Source organism: Nerophis ophidion, linkage group LG15 (assembly GCF_033978795.1).
Source record: "Nerophis ophidion isolate RoL-2023_Sa linkage group LG15, RoL_Noph_v1.0, whole genome shotgun sequence".
Taxonomy (NCBI): Eukaryota; Metazoa; Chordata; class Actinopteri; order Syngnathiformes; family Syngnathidae; genus Nerophis; species Nerophis ophidion.
Window position 1 is genome coordinate 54,293,128 of NC_084625.1, and position 23,641 is coordinate 54,316,768.

A 23,641-nucleotide genomic window follows, 5' to 3' on the forward strand; every position below is an offset into this window, starting at 1 on the left:
GCCCGCCACACATTCTGGAAATGTTCTTGCAAAAATAGAAAAACACTTAAAAAAAAAAAAGTGGAATGAGGTGAAATCTAACGAGAAAAAGTAGCTATTTTTTCCACACAAAGTTGTTTTTGTTTTGTCTATCTTTATTTTTCTTTTTTTGTCATTGCTAAAAAAAAATGTTAAAAAAAATCTAAATTATAATGAATTATTGACCTATTCAAAGCTCCAATTACTTCAATTATTTCACTTGAAAATGTTTTATGGGGAAAATATTGCATATAATGTGTGTTTGCCATATAAAAACAATGTCTTCTTCGACAAAAGAGCATAAAAAAACTAAATAATAGTTCAAACGTAAAATTGACAGATATATCTGAAGTTGATCTCGTAACTTAACTGTTGAAAGTAAAAAAATAATAATAATACAAATGTATCAATTTATGAGTGGGGGAGCATTTGGATCCCAAAGATATTTAGTGGGATTTCATTTATCTTTTCTCTGTTTTTACTCAAAAATAATAATTACTTAAAATCGATGGTTTCCTGTATTATTGATATTTTTAGGGCTTCTATTACTTCACATCAAACATTGTTTTCTGTATGTTTTGGGAGGTGGGGGAAATAATGCATATTTCAGTTTTACTATAAAAAACAAAGTTGTCTTTGACAGAAAAGGCATCATTTTTTTTAAGTTGATATCAACCTGAAGTTGATATAGCGATTTAGTGTAAACGTTAAATAAAAATAAAAAATAAATGATAATTTGACTTTTTTTTAACATTTTAATGACCCTTTATGGTCCCCGGGAGCTGTATAAGTAAAAATATCAAAAAAAAAAAAAAAAATCCATACATTTTGTTATGGTTTGAAAATGAAAAATATCAAAACGGCTCCTGCATGTTTTATTTTTCCGTGTGCGGCTCTCAGTGGAAAAAGTTTGGACACCCCTGATGTATTGAGATGAAAACGGGCGATCCTGTGTGTCGAAACGAGCGCACCAGGCCCCGCCCACCGCAACAAACGAGCTGCTGGGTGCCGCAGTGTCACGTGAGTACACTTGGAACAAATATTACTACTGAAATATTACTTTATTCAAATATTACTTTCCTGAAATACTACTGTATTGTGTGCGGATACAGTCTTGTTGTGACGCTGTCGCACATGGTTGTTGGGAGGAGTGAGCAGCAGCGACACTACAACTGTTATATAAGCTCTAATTAGTCAAGTTGTAACGGTGCCGCAGAACTATCTACTTTAGTTATGTTACTTTAAAATCTATCGGCTTTGGAGTGTAAAAGATGAAGAAAGCTTGTAGTTTGACTGAAATGAGACGACTTATTTAAGTCGAGAGCAATACTTGTATTTGTCACTTTTGTGGACTTTTATTGCACTTCAGCGTTATTTGCCACTGCTACTTTTAATGTAGGTAAGATGAATACATGAACATTGTCAAACAGTGAAGTATATTCACGTAAACAGTTGGATTTCATCATGCCACTGCTGTAAGGAAGCGCTTTTGCTGGCGGAAAGGCGTTTCCCAATGCTTGAATTTTACATGACGTCACGTCCGGCTAAAGTCCCGCCCATTAAAGATAGTGGTGGTCAAGCTAGCGCTGTTCTCAGTTGGTGCCAGGCACATACTTGCCAACCTAGTCAAATATTCAAGCATTTCTTATGTATATATATATATATATATATATATATATATATATATATATATATATATATATATCTATCCATCCATTTCTACCGCTTATTCCCTTTCGGGGGCGCGGGGGGCGCTGGTGCCTATCTCATCTACAATCGGGCGGAAGGCGGGGTACACCCTGGACAAGTCGCACATGCAAGCATTTCTTATGTATATATATATATATATATATTTATATATATATACATAAGAAATGCTTGAATATATATATATATATATTTAAAACTGTAATTCTGTAATTCACTGAAATGATGTGTATAGATAAAAGAAGGAGGATAGGCATGATGTTCGTTAAGAAATTGTCGATGTCATTAGCTAATCCTCTTATCGAATCGATTCCTTATGGAATCCAGATGGGTTGTTGTGTGTGCACTGAGCTCCAAAAGCCACAGACGTTATGTGAGTGGGCCGGCACGCTGTTTATATGCAGGTAAAGTGGAGGTGACTGAGGACAGCATGCGGACAATAAAGGGTGAAGGTTTCAGGAGAGAGAGGACGCTAAAGGCATGCTCCCAATATTGTTGTCCGGGTGGCCCCCTGGAGATTTTCGGGAGGGACACTGAAATTCGGGACTCTCCTGGGAGGGTTGGCAAGTATGACGAGGCACCATGAAGCTTTTCTCCAAGAAAAAGAATAGCCTATGATTGGGGTTTTTTTTGGCTCTACAAATCGTGAAAAGTATGAAAACCCCGGCCGAGTCTTACCAAAGACTATAAAAATGGGAGCCATTACCTCCCTGCTTGGCATTCAGCATCAAGGGTTGGAATTGGGGGTTAAATCACCAAAATGATTCCAGAGCATGGCCGCCGCAGCTGCTCACTGCTCCCCTCACCTCCCAGGGAGTGGAACGAGGGAATGAGTCAAACGCAGAGGACAATTTCACCACACCTAGTGTGGTATTTTGACTTGAATAAGTCCAACTTTGTTTTTCATGGATGAATGTTTCATTTGTGGACTCCTCAGATGTGAAGACATGATGTGCCTCCGATCTTTTCTTCTTTAAATCCTTGTAAGTGCACTCCAAACATATTTATTCATCACAAATAAGCTTATTTCAGTGTGTTACAAAGCTGTGTTTATGTCAGTTCTATGTACACCAATCCTTCTGCCGGGATGGCGGGAGCCTGTGTCCCCGGTCCTGGGATGACCAGCTGTGTGACCAAGGTGGCCATCAGTGTCTCCTGTGAACATCTGATGGACATGGACGTCTTTTCCAAGTCTGACCCGCAGTGTGTACTTTACATGAGTAATGCTGGAAGCAGCTGGGTGGAGGTCAGTATGCATGTAAACAATCACAGTACCTGCAGTTTTCATACATCCAAAATTGACTTTCGCAATTTCAAAAAGCATTGAAAAATCTTTTCACGACAGATAGAACAAATTCATAAACAAAAGTAGAACGCTTGCGGACAACCAAGAGAGAATACATGAAGTTAGGCGAACACATGTCTTGAGGTGTACCCCAGGGATCTGTACTGGGACCAGAAGGTTTCAATCTCTATATAAATGACCCTTGTAAATTTAAAAAGGGCTTTTATGTCCTTTATTTTTGTAGAAATCAAGGAAAGATCGTGCAGACATGACATTATAGTCATTTAAAAGGGCAACTTCCTGGCTTTAAAAAACAGTGACCACGTTTCCATGCACTAAATTAGTCCAATTTTGCAGATAATTTGTCTGAAAATAAGCATTCAACAAACCATGGAAACACGGTAATGTTTTGCTTGTGAAAAGTCTGATGAACATAACCGAGGATATGCCATCGGAAAGCAGTTCTCTGGAGTGGGTGTGTGCTGCTGGAAGGGAACATTCGTATTGCGTCAAGCAAAACATGGACAGCAACTCCAACATGGGGTCGCAGCATCTCGGAGCACCAACTTTTGAAATGACAATGAGAGTGTATGTTTGCTAAAAAGGTAAAAGAACATTTTGAAGAGGGTAGCAGGTTGAAGAGGCCTAAATATTACATATATGTTGTATTTTGCATTGCTACTACGGTACATTTTCAGTCTATTTTCTACCTGCATTATCCTTTCCATCCTTTGTAACTGAGCTACTGTGTGGAATAAGTTCCCTTTATTGATCATTAAACTTTGTCTAAGTCTAAAAAAGAAACTGAGATGTATTTAAAAAGTCAGCTAAGGAAACGGAGAACGCCGGCTTCATTAAGACTCTAGAACAATCAGGAGTGTGATGGAAGATAATGAAGTGGGTAAATTACAAGGCAAAGAAGCGCAAAATAAGTTAACTGATTAGTAATAAGTCTGTATTGCGCACAACTGACAAGCTTGTGCTGAACAATACAACTCTTAAAGCGCTATCAGAGCTTTTCCTTCGGACTCAAAACTCCTTCCATCAATTCAGACCTTTTTCAATGAATTTGGAGACGTTAGAAAGTTTTCCATGATCCGCCTGAAAGTTCCTTCAAAACAACTCTCTCCCACCCTCCAGTAACTCTGACACCTTCTTGGTGGCAGAGTCCAGGTTTCATCTCGGACGATGCTATCTGACATCAGCATGATAGAGCTAATATTTGAATGGTGGCAGTATTTCAGCAGACATCCGCCACCACAAGACCTGGGCTGTCGACTCGTCTATGTCTGCGCTCATTAAAGTGTCAAAGTCTAGTTTTGGTGTGACATCAGAGGTCAACCAATACATTTATGCCTGCTAATAGGAAATAAACCCCCCTCGGTGTACACGGCGTACCACCAATGGTTGCATTAGAGAGAGTAAATGGAAACTGGGACTTCACATGTAGATGGGATAATACAATAAAACACTTTAAAAAAATCTGACTAATTTAGTCCCTACGTCTCCATGCACTAAATTAGTTTGATTTCCCAAATAGTTTGTTTATTCTATTTTCACAACTGTGTGGAAAGTCCAAGTGTTCCTCCCGTACACTGGGTGGCGCTTACTTCCTTCTAGTGCAGATAAATGTCTTGCTTTTCTGTTTGACCTATGATGTCACACCAGGCGTCTGTGGATCCTAGTGAAGTGAAGTGAATTATATTTATATAGCGCTTTTCTCAAGTGACTCAAAGCGCTTTACATAGTGAAACCTAATATCTAAGTTACATTTAAAGCAGTGTGGGTGGCACTGGGAGCAGGTGGGTAAAGTGTCTTGCCCAAGGACACAACGGCATTGACTAGGATGGCAGAAGCGGGAATCGAACCTGCAACCCTCAAGTTGCTGGCATGGCTGCTCTACCAACCGAGCTAAACCGCCCCAATGGATCTTACCAACTCAACAGCCTAGCTCTGATGTGACATCCGCTGCAATATTCTCACATGTTACAAATTAGCGTTGTCCCGATGCTAATAATTTAGTACCAGTACTAAAATGTATATTGATACTTTTCCATACTTTTCCAAATAAAGGGAACTACATAAAATGTCAATATTGGCTTTATTTGTACAGAATATCTTATACCACTTTAAACACTCGGGGTCAAACAACACTTTTACAAGGTTAAAAAACAAAAAAAGGCATTGAAATGTCATGAACCCTGAGGGGAACGTCTTCCCTGTGCTCCTTGACTACAGTCTGCACCGGACTCAATAGCAGGACAGGTGTAACAACTCCATTATTACCTGTCACTGGGTTATAGCCCGTGTTATGAGACTGGTGCATGTACCATACCAAAGGTCCTCTACCCTCCCCCAGAGATCTGGTTTTCAATCGCATAACTCTGGTGTGTAAGTCCGACTTTTCAAAAACCGAACACAATGTGATTAAGGTGTTAGGAGGCTTATTCACAGCCAAACTATTTGAGAAGTGGGACCAATTTAGAGCATGGACAGGTAGGAGAGTGACACAGACCAATGACATGTCAGTCTTCCCACTTTGAGGCATTAAGCACTGTGCAGGAGACGAGCACGGACTACAATGACTACGTTTCCATGCACTGAACTACTCTGATTCCTCAAAAACATCTGGCTGAAAAGAAACATTCTGCAACCCATGGAAACTTCCTAATCTGATCGTGTTTGGCTTTTGACAAGTCAGACTAACACACCTGAAGCAAGCGGTCTGAAACCAGATCTGTGGAGGGCGTGTCCCGCCGCAGGGGACACTTCCTGTCCCGCATGCACCTGTCTCAACACGCAAGCCGGAAGCAGATACCGTTCAATACAAACATAGCAACAAGTGCAATGAAGAAGAGACTTTCCAAATTGAAGTTGTGACCAAAGAACCATCATGACATGTTATGTAGACCTGTGGTCTAAAGTAGACTATTTCACCTTCTAAAATGTTATTTGGAGAGGACAAGACATGTATTGTTGCTCCAAAGTAGAGCCCGCCTCGCAGGCAGGTGTGAAGACGCAAACATTTGAGAAATCAGACTATTTGAGTGCATGGAAACATAGTCAGTGTTTCACTGGCCAGTGGGGTATTTACATTCAGCAGTGTGAACTCTGCCTAGCAACAAGTGACCAGCACAGTTACATATATTTGAAATGTTCTTAAAGGGGAACATTATCACAATTTCAAAAGGGTTAAAAACAATAAAAATCAGTTCCCAGTGGCTTGTTGTATTTTTTGAAGTTTTTTTCAAAATGTTACCTTATTTTCAGCTCTCTGCGAAGACACTGGCCATTTCCCTGTGACGTCACACAGTGCTGCCAATGTAAACAAACAATGGGAATACCACAGCAAGATATAGCGACATTAGCTCGGGTTCAAACTCGGATTTCAGCGACTTAAGCGATTCAACAGATTACGCATGTATTGAAACAGATGGTTGGAGTATGAAAATATTGAAGAAGAAACTGAAGCTATTGAGCGAATAGCTATTGACGCTATTCATAGCCATAGCATGGCCGAATAGCTGCGTTAGCATCGCCGGTAAAATGTGCGGACCAAACAATCAGGACTTTTGCATCTTTTGACACTGGAGCAACTTAAATCCGTCGATTGGTAAGTGTTTGTTTCGCATTAAACGTGGGTGGAAGGAAACGTAATATAGTTGCAAATGCATCTACAGGTTATCCATACATCTCTGTGCCATGTCTGCTTTAGCACCGCCGGTAAATAGCATGTTAGCATCGATTAGCGTGGCATGTTAGCATCGATTAGCTGGCAGTCAACATCAACAAAACTCACCTTTGTGATTTCGTTGACTATCGTTGCAAATGCATCTGCAGGTTATCCATACATCTCTGTGCCATGTCTGTCTTAGTATCAAATGTGGAGACACTCTGGTACATTCAATGGGGGTCTGGCGGCAGACACTTTGGCATCTTGGGGCCAGTGGTGCAACTTGAATCCCTCCCTGTTAGTGTTGTTACACCCTCCGACAACACACCCACCAGGCATGATGTCTCCAAGGTTACAAAAAATAGTCAAAAAAACGGAAAATAACAGAGCTGAGACCCGGTGTTTGTAATGTGTTGAAAATGAAAATGGTGGGTGTGTTACCTCGGAGACGTCACATTCTGATGTCATCGCCTTCAGCGCGATAAACAGAAAGGCGTTTAATTCGCCAAAATTCACCCATTTAGAGTTCAGAAATCGGTTAAAAAAATAGATGGTCTTTTTTCTGCAGCATCAAGGTATATATTGACGCTTACATAGGTCTGCTGATAATGTTCCCCTTTAATGACTTTCATTGATGTTATTTTTTAGGTCGGCCGTACAGAGAGGATAATGAACTGCCTCAACCCCACATTTTCCAAGACATTGGTCTTGGACTATTACTTTGAGATGGTGCAGAAGTTACGCTTTGAAGTGTATGACATTGATGACAATGTCACCTGCAGTCTGCAAGATGCTGACTTCCTGGGAGAACTTGAGTGCACCTTGGGGCAGGTACGTTGTTTTTTTGCCTTTTTTCTCACTCATAGGTCACGGTTCAAACAAGAGTTTAGGGCCCTATTCTCCCTTGAGGTGAAGTGAAAACAGGTGTGATAGCAATCTGCTGTGGACTTCCACCTGGCATCGTCGTCTGAAAGGAGCACTCTGGCTGGAAGACACTTAGACTCATACTAAAAGGATGAAATAAGTAGTTGTACATCACACTTACTAAAAGGATGAAATAAGTAGTTGTACATCACACATACTAAAAGGATGAAGTAAGTAGTTGTACATCACACTTACTAAAAGGATGAAATAAGTAGTTGTACATCACAAATACTAAAAGGATGAAATAAGTAGTTGTACATCACACATACTAAAAGGATGAAATAATTAGTTGTACATCACAAATACTAAAATGATTAAATAAGTAGTTGTACATCACAAATACTAAAAGGATGAAATAAGTAGTTGTACATCACACATACTAAAAGGATGAAATAATTAGTTGTACATCACACATACTAAAAGGATGAAATAATTAGTTGTACATCACACATACTAAAAGGATGAAATAATTAGTTGTACATCACAAATACTAAAAGGATTAAATAAGTAGTTGTACATCACACATACTAAAAGGATGAAATAATTAGTTGTACATCACAAATACTAAAAGGATTAAATAAGTAGTTGTACATCACACATACTAAAAGGATGATATAATTAGTTGTACATCACACATACTAAAAGGATGAAATAATTAGTTGTACATCACAAATACTAAAAGGATTAAATAAGCTTCCAGAAAAGTATACATATTTTCAACACTTCCTGAAAACACCTGTTGAGGTAAAACTGAGTATGGAAGATGATGATGCACATCATTGCCTGGTGAGTGTGAGCGTGCTTACATCAGCAGTATTTACACATCCGGCTACTTCCAGATGTTTACATCTGGACTGTGGATCCATGAAATATTTCTCGTACGTTTCAGACGTGTTCAAAAAGGGAGACAGACTAATCCAGAACAACAACATTGATTAAATCAAATAAATAACAACATTGTGATGTTTCACTTTCACATTCTAACATGTTTGAAAAGGAGTAGGAAGAAGCAGAGCTTATTTGATTGTTCACTTCCTTTGTCATCTTAAACACAACAACACTCAATTAATAAATACACATTAATACAGTGGGCATGAATAGGAAGTTAATATGATTGACATTATTTACTAAATATGTGATAGATTCTGTCATTCATCAATTATCACCATGTCTCTTCCCTCTACTTTGCAAAGACTTGAAGTTGGAGCAAGTTCTTCAACTGGATCATATTATTGATTTATTGTTTGACTTATTTGCTTCTTTACAAATGTCAGTTTTATAGAGATTGAATACATTAGGTCCTGGTATTGATCTCTGGGGTACGCCACAAGATATATTTAGAGTGGCAAACATTGTGAATTGCTGGCTGTTGGCGAAGTAGCTTCATATCTGGTTGGAGACCTGCCTTCCGATGCCATACCTTTCTAATTTCTGGATTAAGATATGATTAATTGTGTCAAATGTTCTTGTGAGATGTTGCTGTTTACTGTGTAAATCAACTGTTATGTCCATTAATGCTGTCCATGTTTACATTTTGGCTCTGCATTGTTATTGGTTGTCGACAAGTTTACCACTTTTATCTTTTATCAATCTGGTTCTGATACATTTATCAAAGGTTTTGAAAAATTGTGGAAGTTTCAAACTGTCACGCACCACCACACAAGCAAAGGTGCAGACAAATAACTCCACACACACACACACACACACACACACACACACACACACACACGCACACACTCAAGCAGCTGTTTGGCCACTCTGACATGTGGTTGTATTAAATAACAGGTGAAATAAAGTCTCATCCACAGATTATTATAAACACCCATCTACATCACCATGACAACACAGCTTCACACGACAAGCCGTGCCTCGCTTTTCAAATGTGAACTCCTTTCTTTTTCACGGTGTTAGTAAAAGGTCATGGTCCATGGTTTTCACACAAGCTGGATAAAAGGCGTCCTGCAGTAGTAAGCATCCCACCATCATGGCAGACATACACACTTTTGCCCCTCTCACACAGGAGTGTGTTTGCAGTCATGCATCACTTCTAGCACTTGGCTGCAAACGGGAGAATAGGTCCCCAACACATTTGATGTACTCTGTGTTGATTGATCATATGTGTCTAAACTTTGTCACCTGTACAGGTTGTGTCTTCCAACAATGTCCAAAAACCACTTCTCATGAAGGACAAGAGGCCCGCAGGATCTGCCAGCATCACTGTGAGCTGCACGAACTTATTCAGTGTGTTTTGTATTTGAAGACCATGTTTGATCATACGTGATAGATCCATGCTGAGGAAAGAACCGACAGCAGGGTGGTGCAATTGGAGGTGGCAGGTAGACAGCTGGACAAGAAGGTACCTCCGCTTCTTTGTGGCTTTTTATGACCTTTTGACAAATACATGGCACTCTAGGTGTTAAATTGAATACTACTGAAGTGATTGGATTGTGCATATTACTCAACAAGTGTGACTACTTGTCACCAATATAGAGCGACAGCAGTCAAGAGTCTTGGAACACCGTGTAAAGGTATTCAGCTGATTAGCTACCCTACATGGCGGCTCAATTAAATGAGAAGCCCCTTTACTATGAGCTCTTGGTTTTATCTTTTTGTTTACCGTAGGAGGTCTAACAGGAATCATTTTAGCAAACTCTTCTTTAGACATTGTCCTACATGACACATATTATGTAACCAGTACAGCCTACAATAACACCAGAAATAGATGCTAGATCTGTGCTAGTCGTTTTTAGTAACAAAAGAGTGACTAAAAGGATTGGAGAAATCTGTAGAAAAAACAGATTGTCCAATGAGGAGCAACAACTGAAAAATAGAACTAAACAACAAATGTTTGTTAACATTAATTACTAATAACAGATTAGTTTTAAATGTATGTATAGGTCTGAAATATATATGCAGCATAGCAGATGATATGATGATGTCATCTTGACCACGCCCCCACAGGTAATTTAGCAATGTAGGGGAAACCCTGTGGATTTTATTCATCATCGGTCCTCTCTAATGAACAAGAAGAAAGATGTGTTGTGCAGTCTGGAAGACACTTCTTCTGACTCCCCTGCTATGTTCTGCCCAGAGCTTCTTCGGAAAGTCTGACCCTTTCTTGGAATGGTCCAAAGAGACGGACACAGGGTGGCAGTTGGCTCACAGGACAGAGGTAGCATTGACAAGTCCACATGTCACCACTACACACCAGTGGAATACAAGCATGTGGAACAGATGTGTCTAGTGATTGGTGACACGTGTGCAGGTGGTCAAATACAACCTCAACCCGACATGGAAGCCTTTCCGAGTCCCGCTGCAGGCACTCACTGGAGGAGATGTGGAGAGATCTATTAAGGTATTGTCTAAAAAACCACTTAGCTTGTCACAGAGTCTTAGCCTTTTCTTAACCTTATGTTCAATGAATTGCTCATTAATTGTTGAGAAGTGGTATGATTCAATAAGATATGCGAGTGTCAACGTGTCATTTACTTCAGTTAAACTTTTATACTCAATACTCTAATATCAAAAATGTATAATAATGATCAGTTTTGGTTTGTAATGTTTAATTTAATACTGACGGAACTGTCAGAGAAGTTATTTTATGTCATCAATCATTTATTTTAGTGATATTATGTTTTACTCTGAAAATACTGTGTATAATAGTCCAGTGGTTCTCAAACTTGTTTCACCAAATACAACCTCAGAATACTCTTGGCTTTCCAAGCACCACTAGTGTAGTAGACCTAAGTATTCATTAAGTACCACCATAATGACAACATTAAATACAGTAGAGTAGTAGACCTAGGTATTCATTAAGTACCACCATCATGACAACATAAATACAGTAGTGTAGTAGACCTAAGTATTCATTAAGTACTACCATAATGACAACATTAAAATACAGTAGTGTAGTAGCCCTAAGTATTCATTAAGTACCACCATAATGACAAAATTAAAATACAGTAGTGTAGTACACCTAAGTATTCATTAAGTACTACCATAGTGACAACATAAATACAGTAGTGTAGTAGACCTAAGTATTCATTAAGTACCACCATCATGACAACATTAAATACAGTAGTGTAGTAGACCTAAGTATTCATTAAGTACCACCATAATGACAACATTAAATACAGTAATGTAGTAGACCTAAGTATTCATTAAGTACTACCACAATGACCAACATGAAAACACAGTAGCATACTAGGCTTAAGTATTCATTAAAAACAAGGCTGAGGTTTTATTTAACATGTATATGTCATATTTTTGCCCACTGTAAGATTAGAGACTCTTTGAACAGTCACAGTGTTTGAACAGTCACACTGTGTTTGAATATTTGATGAAGTGATTCTTTGGTGCACTCCCAGATGGAGCCTGTGTGCCACTAGTAGGAGAGTCGTGTATAGAGAGAGTATGGACAAGCCATCTCCTCAATGATTGGTCAAAAGGCACCCATGTGACTCCAGGACGCCATGTTAGGTACCAGTTTGAAGGGACAATGTACATCCTCATTATACTGTACATGTCTTTTAATTGAAGAGTGTTTGCTGTGTAAACATGTCCTCTTGGGCAGCATGGAGATGGTCCTCTCACATCGAATGTAGTTTTCACACAACCCAGGAAAGAGAAACAAGGGAAGACTGGAGAGCCAACAACACTTTCTTGTGCCAAGTAAACTTACATGAAGATGGGAAACCTGCGTTGCACTTTCACTACGAGTCAATTAATACACTTTATCTAACCAAACTCTGCACCTTTTCTGCACCTCTGACTAATAACACAAACTAAACTACTAAATGTTGCTGTGGAAAGCAGCATTTCTTCAGTATTTCAGTTAATATGGTGATAATGAAATCAGGAAACCATGACCAATATTCCACACAGCAAACATATATACAGTAGGTCAGGGATTAAATACATATATACAGTAGGTCAGGGATTACAAACATATATACAGTAGGTCAGGGATTAAATACATATATACAGTAGGTCAGGGATTACAAACATATATACAGTAGGTCAGGGATTAAATACATATATACAGTAGGTCAGGGATTACAAACATATATACAGTAGGTCAGGGATTAAATACATATATACAGTAGGTCAGGGATTACAAACATATATACAGTAGGTCAGGGATTACAAACATTTAACAGTATGTCAGGGATTACAAACATATATACAGTAGGTCAGGGATTACAAACATTTAACAGTAAATCAGGGATTACAAACATTTAACAGTAAATCAGGGATTACAAACATTTATACAGTAGGTCAGGGATTACAAACATTTATACAGTAGGTCAGGGATTACAAACATTTATACAGTAGGTCAGGAATTACAAACATATACAGTAGGTCAAGGATTACAAACATTTATACAGTAGGTCAGGGATTACAAACATTTATACAGTAGGTCAGGAATTACAAACATATACAGTAGGTCAGGGATTACAAACATTTATACAGTAGGTTGGGGATTACAAACATTTATACAGTAGGTCAGGGATTACAAACATTTATACAGTAGGTCAGGGATTACAAACATTTATACAGTAGGTCAGGGATTACAAACATTTATACAGTAGGTCAGGAATTACAAACATATACAGTAGGTCAAGGATTACAAACATTTATACAGTAGGTCAAGGATTACAAACATTTATACAGTAGGTCAGGGATTACAAACATTTATACAGTAGGTCAGGGATTACAAACATTTATACAGTAGGTCAGGAATTACAAACATATACAGTAGGTCAAGGATTACAAACATTTATACAGTAGGTCAAGGATTACAAACATTTATACAGTAGGTCAGGGATTACAAACATATATACAGTATGTCAGGGATTGCATACATATACAGTATGTCAGGGATTACAAACATATATACAGTAGGTCAGGGATTACAAACATTTAACAGTATGTCAGGGATTACAAACATATATACAGTAGGTCAGGGATTAAATACATATATACAGTATGTCAGCCATTACAAACATATATACAGTAGGTCAGGGATTAAATACATATATACAGTATGTCAGCCATTACAAACATATATACAGTAGGTCAGGGATTACAAACATTTAACAGTAAATCAGGGATTACAAACATTTATACAGTAGGTCAGGGATTACAAACATTTAACAGTAAATCAGGGATTACAAACATTTAACAGTAAATCAGGGATTACAAACATTTATACAGTAGGTCAGGGATTACAAACATTTATACAGTAGGTCAGGAATTACAAACATATACAGTAGGTCAAGGATTACAAACATTTATACAGTAGGTCAGGGATTACAAACATTTATACAGTAGGTCAAGGATTACAAACATTTATACAGTAGGTCAGGAATTACAAACATTTATACAGTAGGTCAGGGATTACAAACATATACAGTAGGTCAAGGATTACAAACATTTATACAGTAGGTCAGGGATTACAAACATTTATACAGTAGGTCAAGGATTACAAACATTTATACAGTAGGTCAGGAATTACAAACATATACAGTAGGTCAAGGATTACAAACATTTATACAGTAGGTCAGGGATTACAAACATTTATACAGTAGGTCAAGGATTACAAACATTTATACAGTAGGTCAGGAATTACAAACATTTATACAGTAGGTCAGGGATTACAAACATTTATACAGTAGGTCAAGGATTACAAACATTTATACAGTAGGTCAGGGATTACAAACATTTATACAGTAGGTCAGGGATTACAAACATTTATACAGTAGGTCAGGAATTACAAACATATACAGTAGGTCAGGGATTACAAACATTTATACAGTAGGTCAGGGATTACAAACATTTATACAGTAGGTCAGGGATTACAAACATTTATACAGTAGGTCAGGAATTACAAACATATACAGTAGGTCAGGGATTACAAACATTTATACAGTAGGTCAGGGATTACAAACATTTATACAGTAGGTCAGGGATTACAAACATTTATACAGTAGGTCAGGGATTACAAACATTTATACAGTAGGTCAGGGATTACAAACATTTATACAGTAGGTCAGGAATTACAAACATATACAGTAGGTCAAGGATTACAAACATTTATACAGTAGGTCAGGGATTACAAACATTTATACAGTAGGTCAAGGATTACAAACATTTATACAGTAGGTCAGGAATTACAAACATTTATACAGTAGGTCAGGGATTACAAACATATACAGTAGGTCAAGGATTACAAACATTTATACAGTAGGTCAGGGATTACAAACATTTATACAGTAGGTCAGGGATTACAAACATTTATACAGTAGGTCAGGAATTACAAACATATACAGTAGGTCAGGGATTACAAACATTTATACAGTAGGTCAGGAATTACAAACATTTATACAGTAGGTCAGGGATTACAAACATTTATACAGTAGGTCAGGGATTACAAACATTTATACAGTAGGTCAGGAATTACAAACATATACAGTAGGTCAGGGATTACAAACATTTATACAGTAGGTCAGGGATTACAAACATTTATACAGTAGGTCAGGGATTACAAACATTTATACAGTAGGTCAGGGATTACAAACATTTATACAGTAGGTCAGGGATTACAAACATTTATACAGTAGGTCAGGGATTACAAACATTTATACAGTTGGTCAGGGATTACAAACATTTATACAGTAGGTCAGGGATTACAAACATTTAACAGTAGGTCAGGAATTACAAACATTTATACAGTAGGTCAGGGATTACAAACATTTATACAGTTGGTCAGGGATTACAAACATTTATACAGTAGGTCAGGGATTACAAACATTTATACAGTAGGTCAGGGATTACAAACATTTATACAGTAGGTCAGGGATTACAAACATTTATACAGTAGGTCAGGGATTACAAACATTTATACAGTTGGTCAGGGATTACAAACATTTATACAGTAGGTCAGGGATTACAAACATTTATACAGTAGGTCAGGGATTACAAACATTTATACAGTAGGTCAGGGATTACAAACATTTATACAGTAGGTCAGGGATTACAAACATTTATACAGTAGGTCAGGGATTACAAACATTTATACAGTAGGTCAGGGATTACAAACATTTATACAGTAGGTCAGGGATTACAAACATTTAACAGTAGGTCAGGAATTACAAACATTTATACAGTAGGTCAGGGATTACAAACATTTATACAGTAGGTCAGGACATACAAACATATACAGTAGGTCAGGGATTACAAACATTTATACAGTAGGTCAGGGATTACAAACATTTATACAGTTGGTCAGGGATTACAAACATTTATACAGTAGGTCAGGGATTACAAACATTTATACAGTAGGTCAGGGATTACAAACATTTAACAGCAGGTCAGGAATTACAAACATTTATACAGTAGGTCAGGGATTACAAACATATACAGTAGGTCAGGGATTACAAACATTTATACAGTAGGTCAGGGATTACAAACATTTAACAGTAAATCAGGGATTACAAACATTTATACAGTGGGTCAGGGATTACAAACATTTATACAGTAGGTCAGGGATTACAAACATTTAACAGTAGGTCAGGAATTACAAACATTTATACAGTAGGTCAGGGATTACAAACATATACAGTAGGTCAGGGATTACAAACATTTATACAGTAGGTCAGGAATTACAAACATTTATACAGTAGGTCGGGGATTACAAACATTTATACAGTAGGTCGGGGATTACAACCATTTATACAGTAGGTCGGGGATTACAAACATTTATACAGTAGGTCAGGGATTACAAACATTTATACAGTAGGTCAGGGATTACAAACATTTATACAGTAGGTCAGGGATTACAAACATTTATACAGTAGGTCAGGGATTACAAACATTTATACAGTAGGTCAGGGATTACAAACATTTATACAGTAGGTCAGGGATTACAAACATGTATACAGTAGGTCAGGGATTACAAACAATGCATTGGAGGAACAGTTGACATACTTCACACCAAAGTCCTACTTTCACCATAGCTGTTGGTCCAAAACTAATGAGGATTTGAGCAGAATGAGGGACAAGTGGTAGAAAATGGATGGATGGAGGCTAACATGTTTATTTTTGCTGGTTGTGTATTGTCTAGCGTACATTATGCCAGCAGGAGCGTGTTAGAGAGCCTCTGGTCACTATAAACTCTGCATGAATGTAGCAGCCAAGTGCATCAAAAAGTGACACAAAGTTGCTCCAAAAGTTTTATTATACAGTAAACACTACTGTGACCAAACAATAGCATGTTTTATTGTAAGTTTATGAGCTGGAGTATTTTTACAACAATTTTCAGAGGTATTATTTTGGTTTATTTGGTCATAGAAACTGACTTCAGAAGGAGTGAACTTCATGCTTCCAGCACAACAACACACACGTCCTCGGTAGCAAACATGGCGCCTGTGGTGGAGTTGTCCATACACGACTCTGACCGCTGGTACACGCAGCACACTTTGAGAATCACTACACTACTGAGTGTTTCAAATACTAATGTTTTCTATGGTATTAGTTTGTGTTTTATGTTTATGCTTTTTTTAATGCACACTTGTCAGGAAGAGGTCACTTCCTGCCAACACTGCAAGTGAGTCCACTGTTTGCTTTATGTGTGCTGGCTCTCATGACGGATGCAGTGTTCACAGCGGACGTCCTCAAGTCCTGCACATGGACATCGCTGTCTAAACAATGCATACATTGTGATACCATGGCGACTTTCTTGATGTAATGATACCAGCTGGTTTTCAACTTGACAAATACAGCCACAGTCTGACTATGCTGTCCATGTACCTTTGCTTGGTGATTATTCCTAGATTACATTCAATATGTGGTTCATTAATAGTTTTCATTGTTTGTTTCCCTCATAGCTGTTTTCCTTTGTTAGCGAGCTAGCATCATGTACAGTGGACCCGTTTATGTCCATGCTGCTCGACATACACAATATCTGTCAGGTTCAAACCCCAATGGCATCTTTTAAACAGACAAGAAGCAAGGAATTAAACACAGACATAATTCAATTTGGCTCATGAGGAGAAATGTCTGGGCTGCACTCTTGTACAGTTTTCCACCACGCTCTGACCAAATGGTTGCACGCCTCTTTTATTTGGACTTTCCCTGATTACATAGCAAGAGATGGGGTCTTAAAACAGTTCAAAGAAAAGATGCCTGGAGCTTGCGTCAGGTCCTTTGTAGATCTCAGTTCAAGACAAGATCTTCCAGTGGATCACAATAGATCAAAGAAACTGACACCTTCATGTCGCTTCCCATCGTTCACAGTGGAGTTTTACAAGCCTTTTGCTTGGTTAGATCAAAGACAGCTTTTGTATCCTCATGGGAACAGAAAGTTTTGTGGCAATTTACATACAATTATTCTGACAATGTCTCTCGACGTAATCCAACCCAACTGAACAGGAAGTCATTAAAAGAGTCACTGAAACATATTTAAATGCTGCATACTGTCACTAAGCAGAAGTCATGTTGCTGCTGTCCTTTCACACTGTTTTGCAATAATGAAGAAGATAATACAACACATACTTTTCATTGACATCCGTGTGAGTCTCCAATTTCATGTCGACAAAAGCGGTGAAGTCAGCCTGCACTTTTTAGTGAGAAGACGACGACTTGATGTGTTGTTGACATAAAGGGGAGCGACTTAAGCGGGTTCCTTCCACTGTAGTTCATCTCCATGTTGCTTAATCCCATGCTCAGTTCCTCTGAGAGTGAACTGCTGGCTGATACTTTAAGGCGGTGGTCCCCAACCTTTTTTGCACCATGGACCGGTTTTATGTAGGCATTATTTTCAGGGAGCACCTTTCCACTTTGCCAGATGAATACAGCAAAAAAAGTGCATGAAAAAATACAACCCACATTACGCTGAATTAGTGGGAGCTCTGGAGTTTCTTTGCAATGAGACGCAGATGGAAATCAACCTTTGGCTACATTCTGTCACGTTTATATTTGAGATGCTTATTAATCTGCATTGTATCGTGTCACAGAGTTATAACAAATGGCAACTCTCTATAAAGAATTGTATTATACATCTATAAACAAGCTTATTGGTGTGTCAAGAGGGACAGTCGTTTATAAATTATTTTGTTTCTCTGCGGCCCGCTAGCAAATGCATCACGGACCGGTACCGGTCCCGGGCCGGTGGTTGGGGACCAGTGCTTTAAGGGATGAGAGCCACCTGACTGTAGCTGAAGTTAGTTGGTGGTTGCAGCTTTCTAATGTTGTCTTACCACCCCAGCATGCTTTTGTGTCACGTAGCACACATAGTAAGATGCTGATCCTCAAACTTGTTGCAGTTTCCTGAAGCTGATGTGTTGTGTTCCAGGTGGATTGTTACGACTTCAGGAGCAACGGCTCTCACAATCTAATCGGCTCCTTCCTGACCACACTCAGCCAGATTCAGCAGGCATCCCAAACATCCGTGGTGAGCTCCACTCCAGTACTCGGAAGGACGTACAAAGCACATTTCTCACTCTGATGTCGGGATTCCTCAGGCTGAGTTTGAATGCATCAACAGGAAGAAGAAACAGAACAAGAAAAGCTACAAAAACTCTGGTATTATAATAATAAAACAATGTCAGGTAATGTTATTTGTTCTTCTCGTCTATCTAAAACTTGTTTGTGGTTGACTCTCTGTCATGAACATGGACTTGCAGATTGTGAAGGAGTATACTTTCCTTGACTACATCTTTGGCGGCTGTCAGCTGAACTTTACCGTGAGTGTACACTTGAATGTATACCTGTAACTCTTTTTACCTTTGGACAGCATGAGCTATAAACACTCTCTGGACATGGTCTAGAATCATTCAATTACCAGTAGATCCCCTTTGTCTCCCCCAGATCGCCATTGACTTCACAGGCTCCAACGGGGATCCCAAGTCTCCAAATTCCCTGCATTACATCAGCCCTCATGGCTTTAATGAATACCTTGCAGCCATCATGGCTGTGGGCAATGTCATCCAAGACTATGACAGGTAGGTACAAGAGAATTCCATAACGAGGTAAATACACAACAAATGAGGAGAAAAGTCTGTGACTGAAGGCGGGGGTGACCAAACTTTTTCCGTTGAGGGTCACATACCCTAGTGACCTATGGGTCTTGGTATGCACGGAGATACCCTGGCAGTATTCTGAGGCCATTTATCCTCAAGCATTAGCTCCCCTTGCAGCATCGTAATGCACAGCCCCATGTTGAACGGAACTCAACACAATTCCTGTCAAATGAAAACATCCCAGCCCAAAAACTCATGAAACATTCGGAATGTCAGAAAAAAATGAGAAAAATTCACATCCAAATTGCAATTCTTATTTATTTAGATTTTGTATCGATTTAAAATGTTCAAGAATCCATTTTTCAAAAGCCGTTTAGGCCATCTCCACACTTACTTGCTGCACATGCAGTATACAGTATTTGATAATGATTTATTATCATTGATATAACAAATGATATATTCTAAGAATTGTTTTGATTTAAGAATCGATTCTGAGCTGAATGGTCACCTCCAGAATGTGACTGGAATTGAATCGTGAGCCGCCTGGTTGACATGTTTCAGTTCCTGACAATATCCACTTCAGACATGCATTGAAGAGGAGCAACATTCAAATGTGGGTCACACCCGTTACTTGCAGGGTTTCTGCTTCTTTTCATGATGTTTTATATTTCCACTTTAACAAAATGCTACCAGCCAATAACATAAAATGAGCTGCACGTGCAAAAGGCCCCGGCCCACAATTTAGAAGTCACTGGTGTTATGTTTTAACTAAGGGAGATGATGACAAACCAACACCAGGTGGCAGTAGTGTACAGAGATTTAATATATATATATATATATTTATATATATATATATATATATTTACCACTTATATATATAATAATTCGAGATGCTACCTCAGTAGAAGCATTTAAGTCTCACCTTAAAACTCATCTGTATACTCTAGCCTTTAAATAGACCTCCTTTTTAGACCAGTTGATCTGCCGCTTCTTTTCTTTTTTCTCCTATGTCCCCCCCTCCCTTGTGGAGGGGGTCCGGTCCCATGACCATGGATGAAGTACTGGCTGTCCAGAGTCGGGACCCAGGATGGACCGCTCGCCTGTGTATCCCTACGCTGCTGATCCGCCTCCGCTTGAGATGGTTTCCTGTGGACGGGACTCTCACTGCTGTCTTGGATCCGCTTGAACTGAACTCTCGCGGCTGTGTTGGAGCCACTATGGATTGAACTTTCACAGTATCATGTTAGACCCGCTCAACATCCACTGCTTTCGGTCCCCTAGAGGGGTGGGGGGGGTTGCCCACATCTGAGGTCCTCTCCAAGGTTTCTCATAGTCAGCATTTTCACGGGCGTCCCACTGGATGTGAATTCTCCCTGCCCACTGGGTCTGAGTTTTCCTTGCCCTTTTGTGGGTTCTTCCGAGGATGTTGTAGTCGTAATGATTTGTGCAGTCCTTTGAGACATTTGTGATTTGGGGCTATATAAATAAACATTGATTGATTGATTGATAATTAAACAATAGAAAACAAACTAAGGAAATGGAATGTGAACTATAGATCATAAAGTGTATGTGTTACCAACGTGTTGACGAGAGCAAAGGAATGTCCAGGGGAACAAGCAGGTGATCCGGGATACAAGCGGGGGTCTGTGGGGCTGAGAGGGGGGTTAAGAGATGCGAGTCCAAAGTGGGGGGTCGAGGATAGAGGGAGGCAGTCAAAGTCCAGAGGGAGAAGAGAGACGCACAGCTCTCTTTCCAGGCGACGGAGGGTACTGTGCAGGAGAGACAAGGAAACACACTGAGGGAGAACACAGGGAGAGCAGGATTATCTCTTACTGAACGTCGATTGAGAACTAAGTTCCCGCGAGGATCCCTGGGTCCACTGGTCTTTTAAGCAGCTCACGTCATCAGTCCCAGGTGTGGACTGCGGCGGAGAGTGGGCGTGGTCAGCTTGATGAGCGCGGGGGCGTGTCCAGGTGCACTGTCAGCAGGTCCTCTGAGTGGAAGTGAAGTGGAGGAAGATGCAGACCACATGTGCCACAACAACTGGCAATCTAATTACTTTATATTCTTCCTATGTCACACATGAATTCAACAATACACACATGAGTTACATCATTGGCTTTTTAAAACTTTGAAATATTAATACTTGAGTAATCTAAAGTGTATTCTTTTTCGGTATTTGTTGTTTGTTCAGTGATAAAATGTTCCCTGTTTTCGGCTTCGGAGCCCAGGTGCCTCCAACGTGGCAGGTAATTTATTTTAAATTCACCCATATAATATATGTTTGTAATTATTGTAATTATTGTTTTCTTTTTTCAGGTCAGCCATGAGTTTCCTGTCAACTTCAATCCTTCAAACCCTTTTTGTGAAGGTAATAATAAAGTGGAGGCGATGGTGTAGTGACCTGAACAATACTTGCAACCGTGGCAGACACTCAGTCAACATGAAGATGAATATGACTACATTCACTATGACACATTAGTCTCCTTACATAAGTTGTCATTGTCATAAGTTGGATTGTGTCCCAGTCTTGTGTTTTGGTGACAAGCTTCTCACGTCACTTTCCATCTGCTTGCCAAGCATGAAGGAAGAATGTAAGCACATGGCTGCACTTTGCTTCTCACGACAACAACAGAAATGGTGAACAGTCACAATTGTATCTACTGATATTGACTTTGCTACGTGCACTAAAGTACATGTTTGGATCAAGTGTGCTTGTCCCAATAGTTTCAATGCAACATACTTTTACTTGAGTGTGTTTGTGAAGATGAATCTCTGTTACGCTGACTTTTATACCGATGGCTACATTTCATGATGTCCTCATTATATTCAATTATAATCTAGTGCAGGGGTCGGGAACCTTTTTGGCTGAGAGAGCCAAGAATCCAAATATTTTAAAATGTATTTCTGTAAGAGCCATATCATTTTTTTTTTCAACACTAAACACAACTAAACGCGTGCATTTTTAAGTAAGACCAACATTACTAGAATGTAATAGGTCTCGTATTCTTTGTAATAACGTTGATATTCTGAAGCTAACTGTGGAGGGGTGTGGCCTGCGGGCCTGCAGCGAAGCGGGGTGTGCCAGGACCGACCTCGAAATCAGCGACAGGTGCGTAGATGGCCCACCTGGGCCTTGTTATCTAATCACCTGTCGCTCTGTTATAAGCAGCAGCCGGGAGGAGAGACAGGTTTGGAGCTGGAGCCAGAGCGCGAGCGAGAACGAAAGAGAAAAAGACAATTGCTGGAAAGCAACTGAGAGACTTATTGAAGTATAAAAAAATATTGTAACCCTGAAACAGGCTCTCATGTCGGTGCTTGGTGGTCTGAAGAACCCCCAGGAGAGCAAGCCCTAAAAAAAACAATAATAAATAAATCATGCAATTTCTTCAACAAGTGCGGTAGAAAAGGATGGATGGATTCAAATGCATGAGCATGTTTAATATTTTGAACGTTATTTTTAAAACTTTGATTACAAGAGGAATTAGTCATTACTTATCGTGTTAAGCATTGTCAGCTCAGATTTATCCCAGAGCCAGATGCAGTCATCAAAAGAGCCACATCTGGCTCTAGAGCCATAGGTTCCCTACCCCTGATCTAGTGAGTACACCCCGCCTTCCGCTCCAATGCAGCTGTGATAGGCTCCAGCACCCCCCGCCTCCCCAACAGGGACAAGCGGTAGAAAATAGATGGATGGATGATTACTGCTTGCAAATACACAGTGTTAAAGAGAATTCTTTAACATGGTCACATGACACTATTTCACCAATGCACAAGTGACATTTGACTCCATTTCACCAATCAAACGAAGCCTGGCAGTCACATGACCACACTGGAAAAAGTGACATGTGCGTGACTCGCCCTTCAATGTTGACTTACAAACTAGATAAAGGGACAATTCCTCCGTGTCACTTTCAGGCAACAAGAACTCCGCCTCCAACTAGAGAAAACATGACGTTTTTATGCTTTATTTGTGCATATGCTAACATTAACCCGTTCATATCATTTGTAGTC

At 39.3% G+C, this 23,641-nt stretch overlaps 1 protein-coding gene and 1 long non-coding RNA gene across 3 annotated transcripts in view; both read left to right on the forward strand.

Moving 5' to 3' along the window:
* Positions 1–925: 925 nt before the first annotated feature.
* LOC133569783 (copine-3-like) overlaps positions 926–23,641 on the forward strand; it is a 35,097-nt gene continuing 12,381 nt past the window's right edge. For both annotated transcript variants that reach the window (XM_061922400.1, XM_061922399.1), the window contains exons 1-14: positions 926–1,038; positions 2,663–2,708; positions 2,785–2,971; positions 7,332–7,514; positions 9,752–9,826; positions 9,892–9,963; positions 10,699–10,779; positions 10,873–10,962; positions 18,961–19,059; positions 19,130–19,216; positions 19,292–19,351; positions 19,476–19,609; positions 21,822–21,876; positions 21,947–21,998. In XM_061922400.1, the coding sequence (XP_061778384.1) occupies positions 2,789–2,971; positions 7,332–7,514; positions 9,752–9,826; positions 9,892–9,963; positions 10,699–10,779; positions 10,873–10,962; positions 18,961–19,059; positions 19,130–19,216; positions 19,292–19,351; positions 19,476–19,609; positions 21,822–21,876; positions 21,947–21,998 (1,171 nt within the window). In that variant the 5' untranslated portion in view covers positions 926–1,038; positions 2,663–2,708; positions 2,785–2,788. The remainder of the gene's footprint in view (positions 1,039–2,662; positions 2,709–2,784; positions 2,972–7,331; positions 7,515–9,751; positions 9,827–9,891; positions 9,964–10,698; positions 10,780–10,872; positions 10,963–18,960; positions 19,060–19,129; positions 19,217–19,291; positions 19,352–19,475; positions 19,610–21,821; positions 21,877–21,946; positions 21,999–23,641) is intronic.
* On the forward strand, positions 15,854–18,171 carry LOC133569787 (uncharacterized). The gene is made up of 2 exons (XR_009809908.1): positions 15,854–16,378; positions 16,553–18,171. It is a non-coding gene; the product is annotated as an uncharacterized LOC133569787 (long non-coding RNA).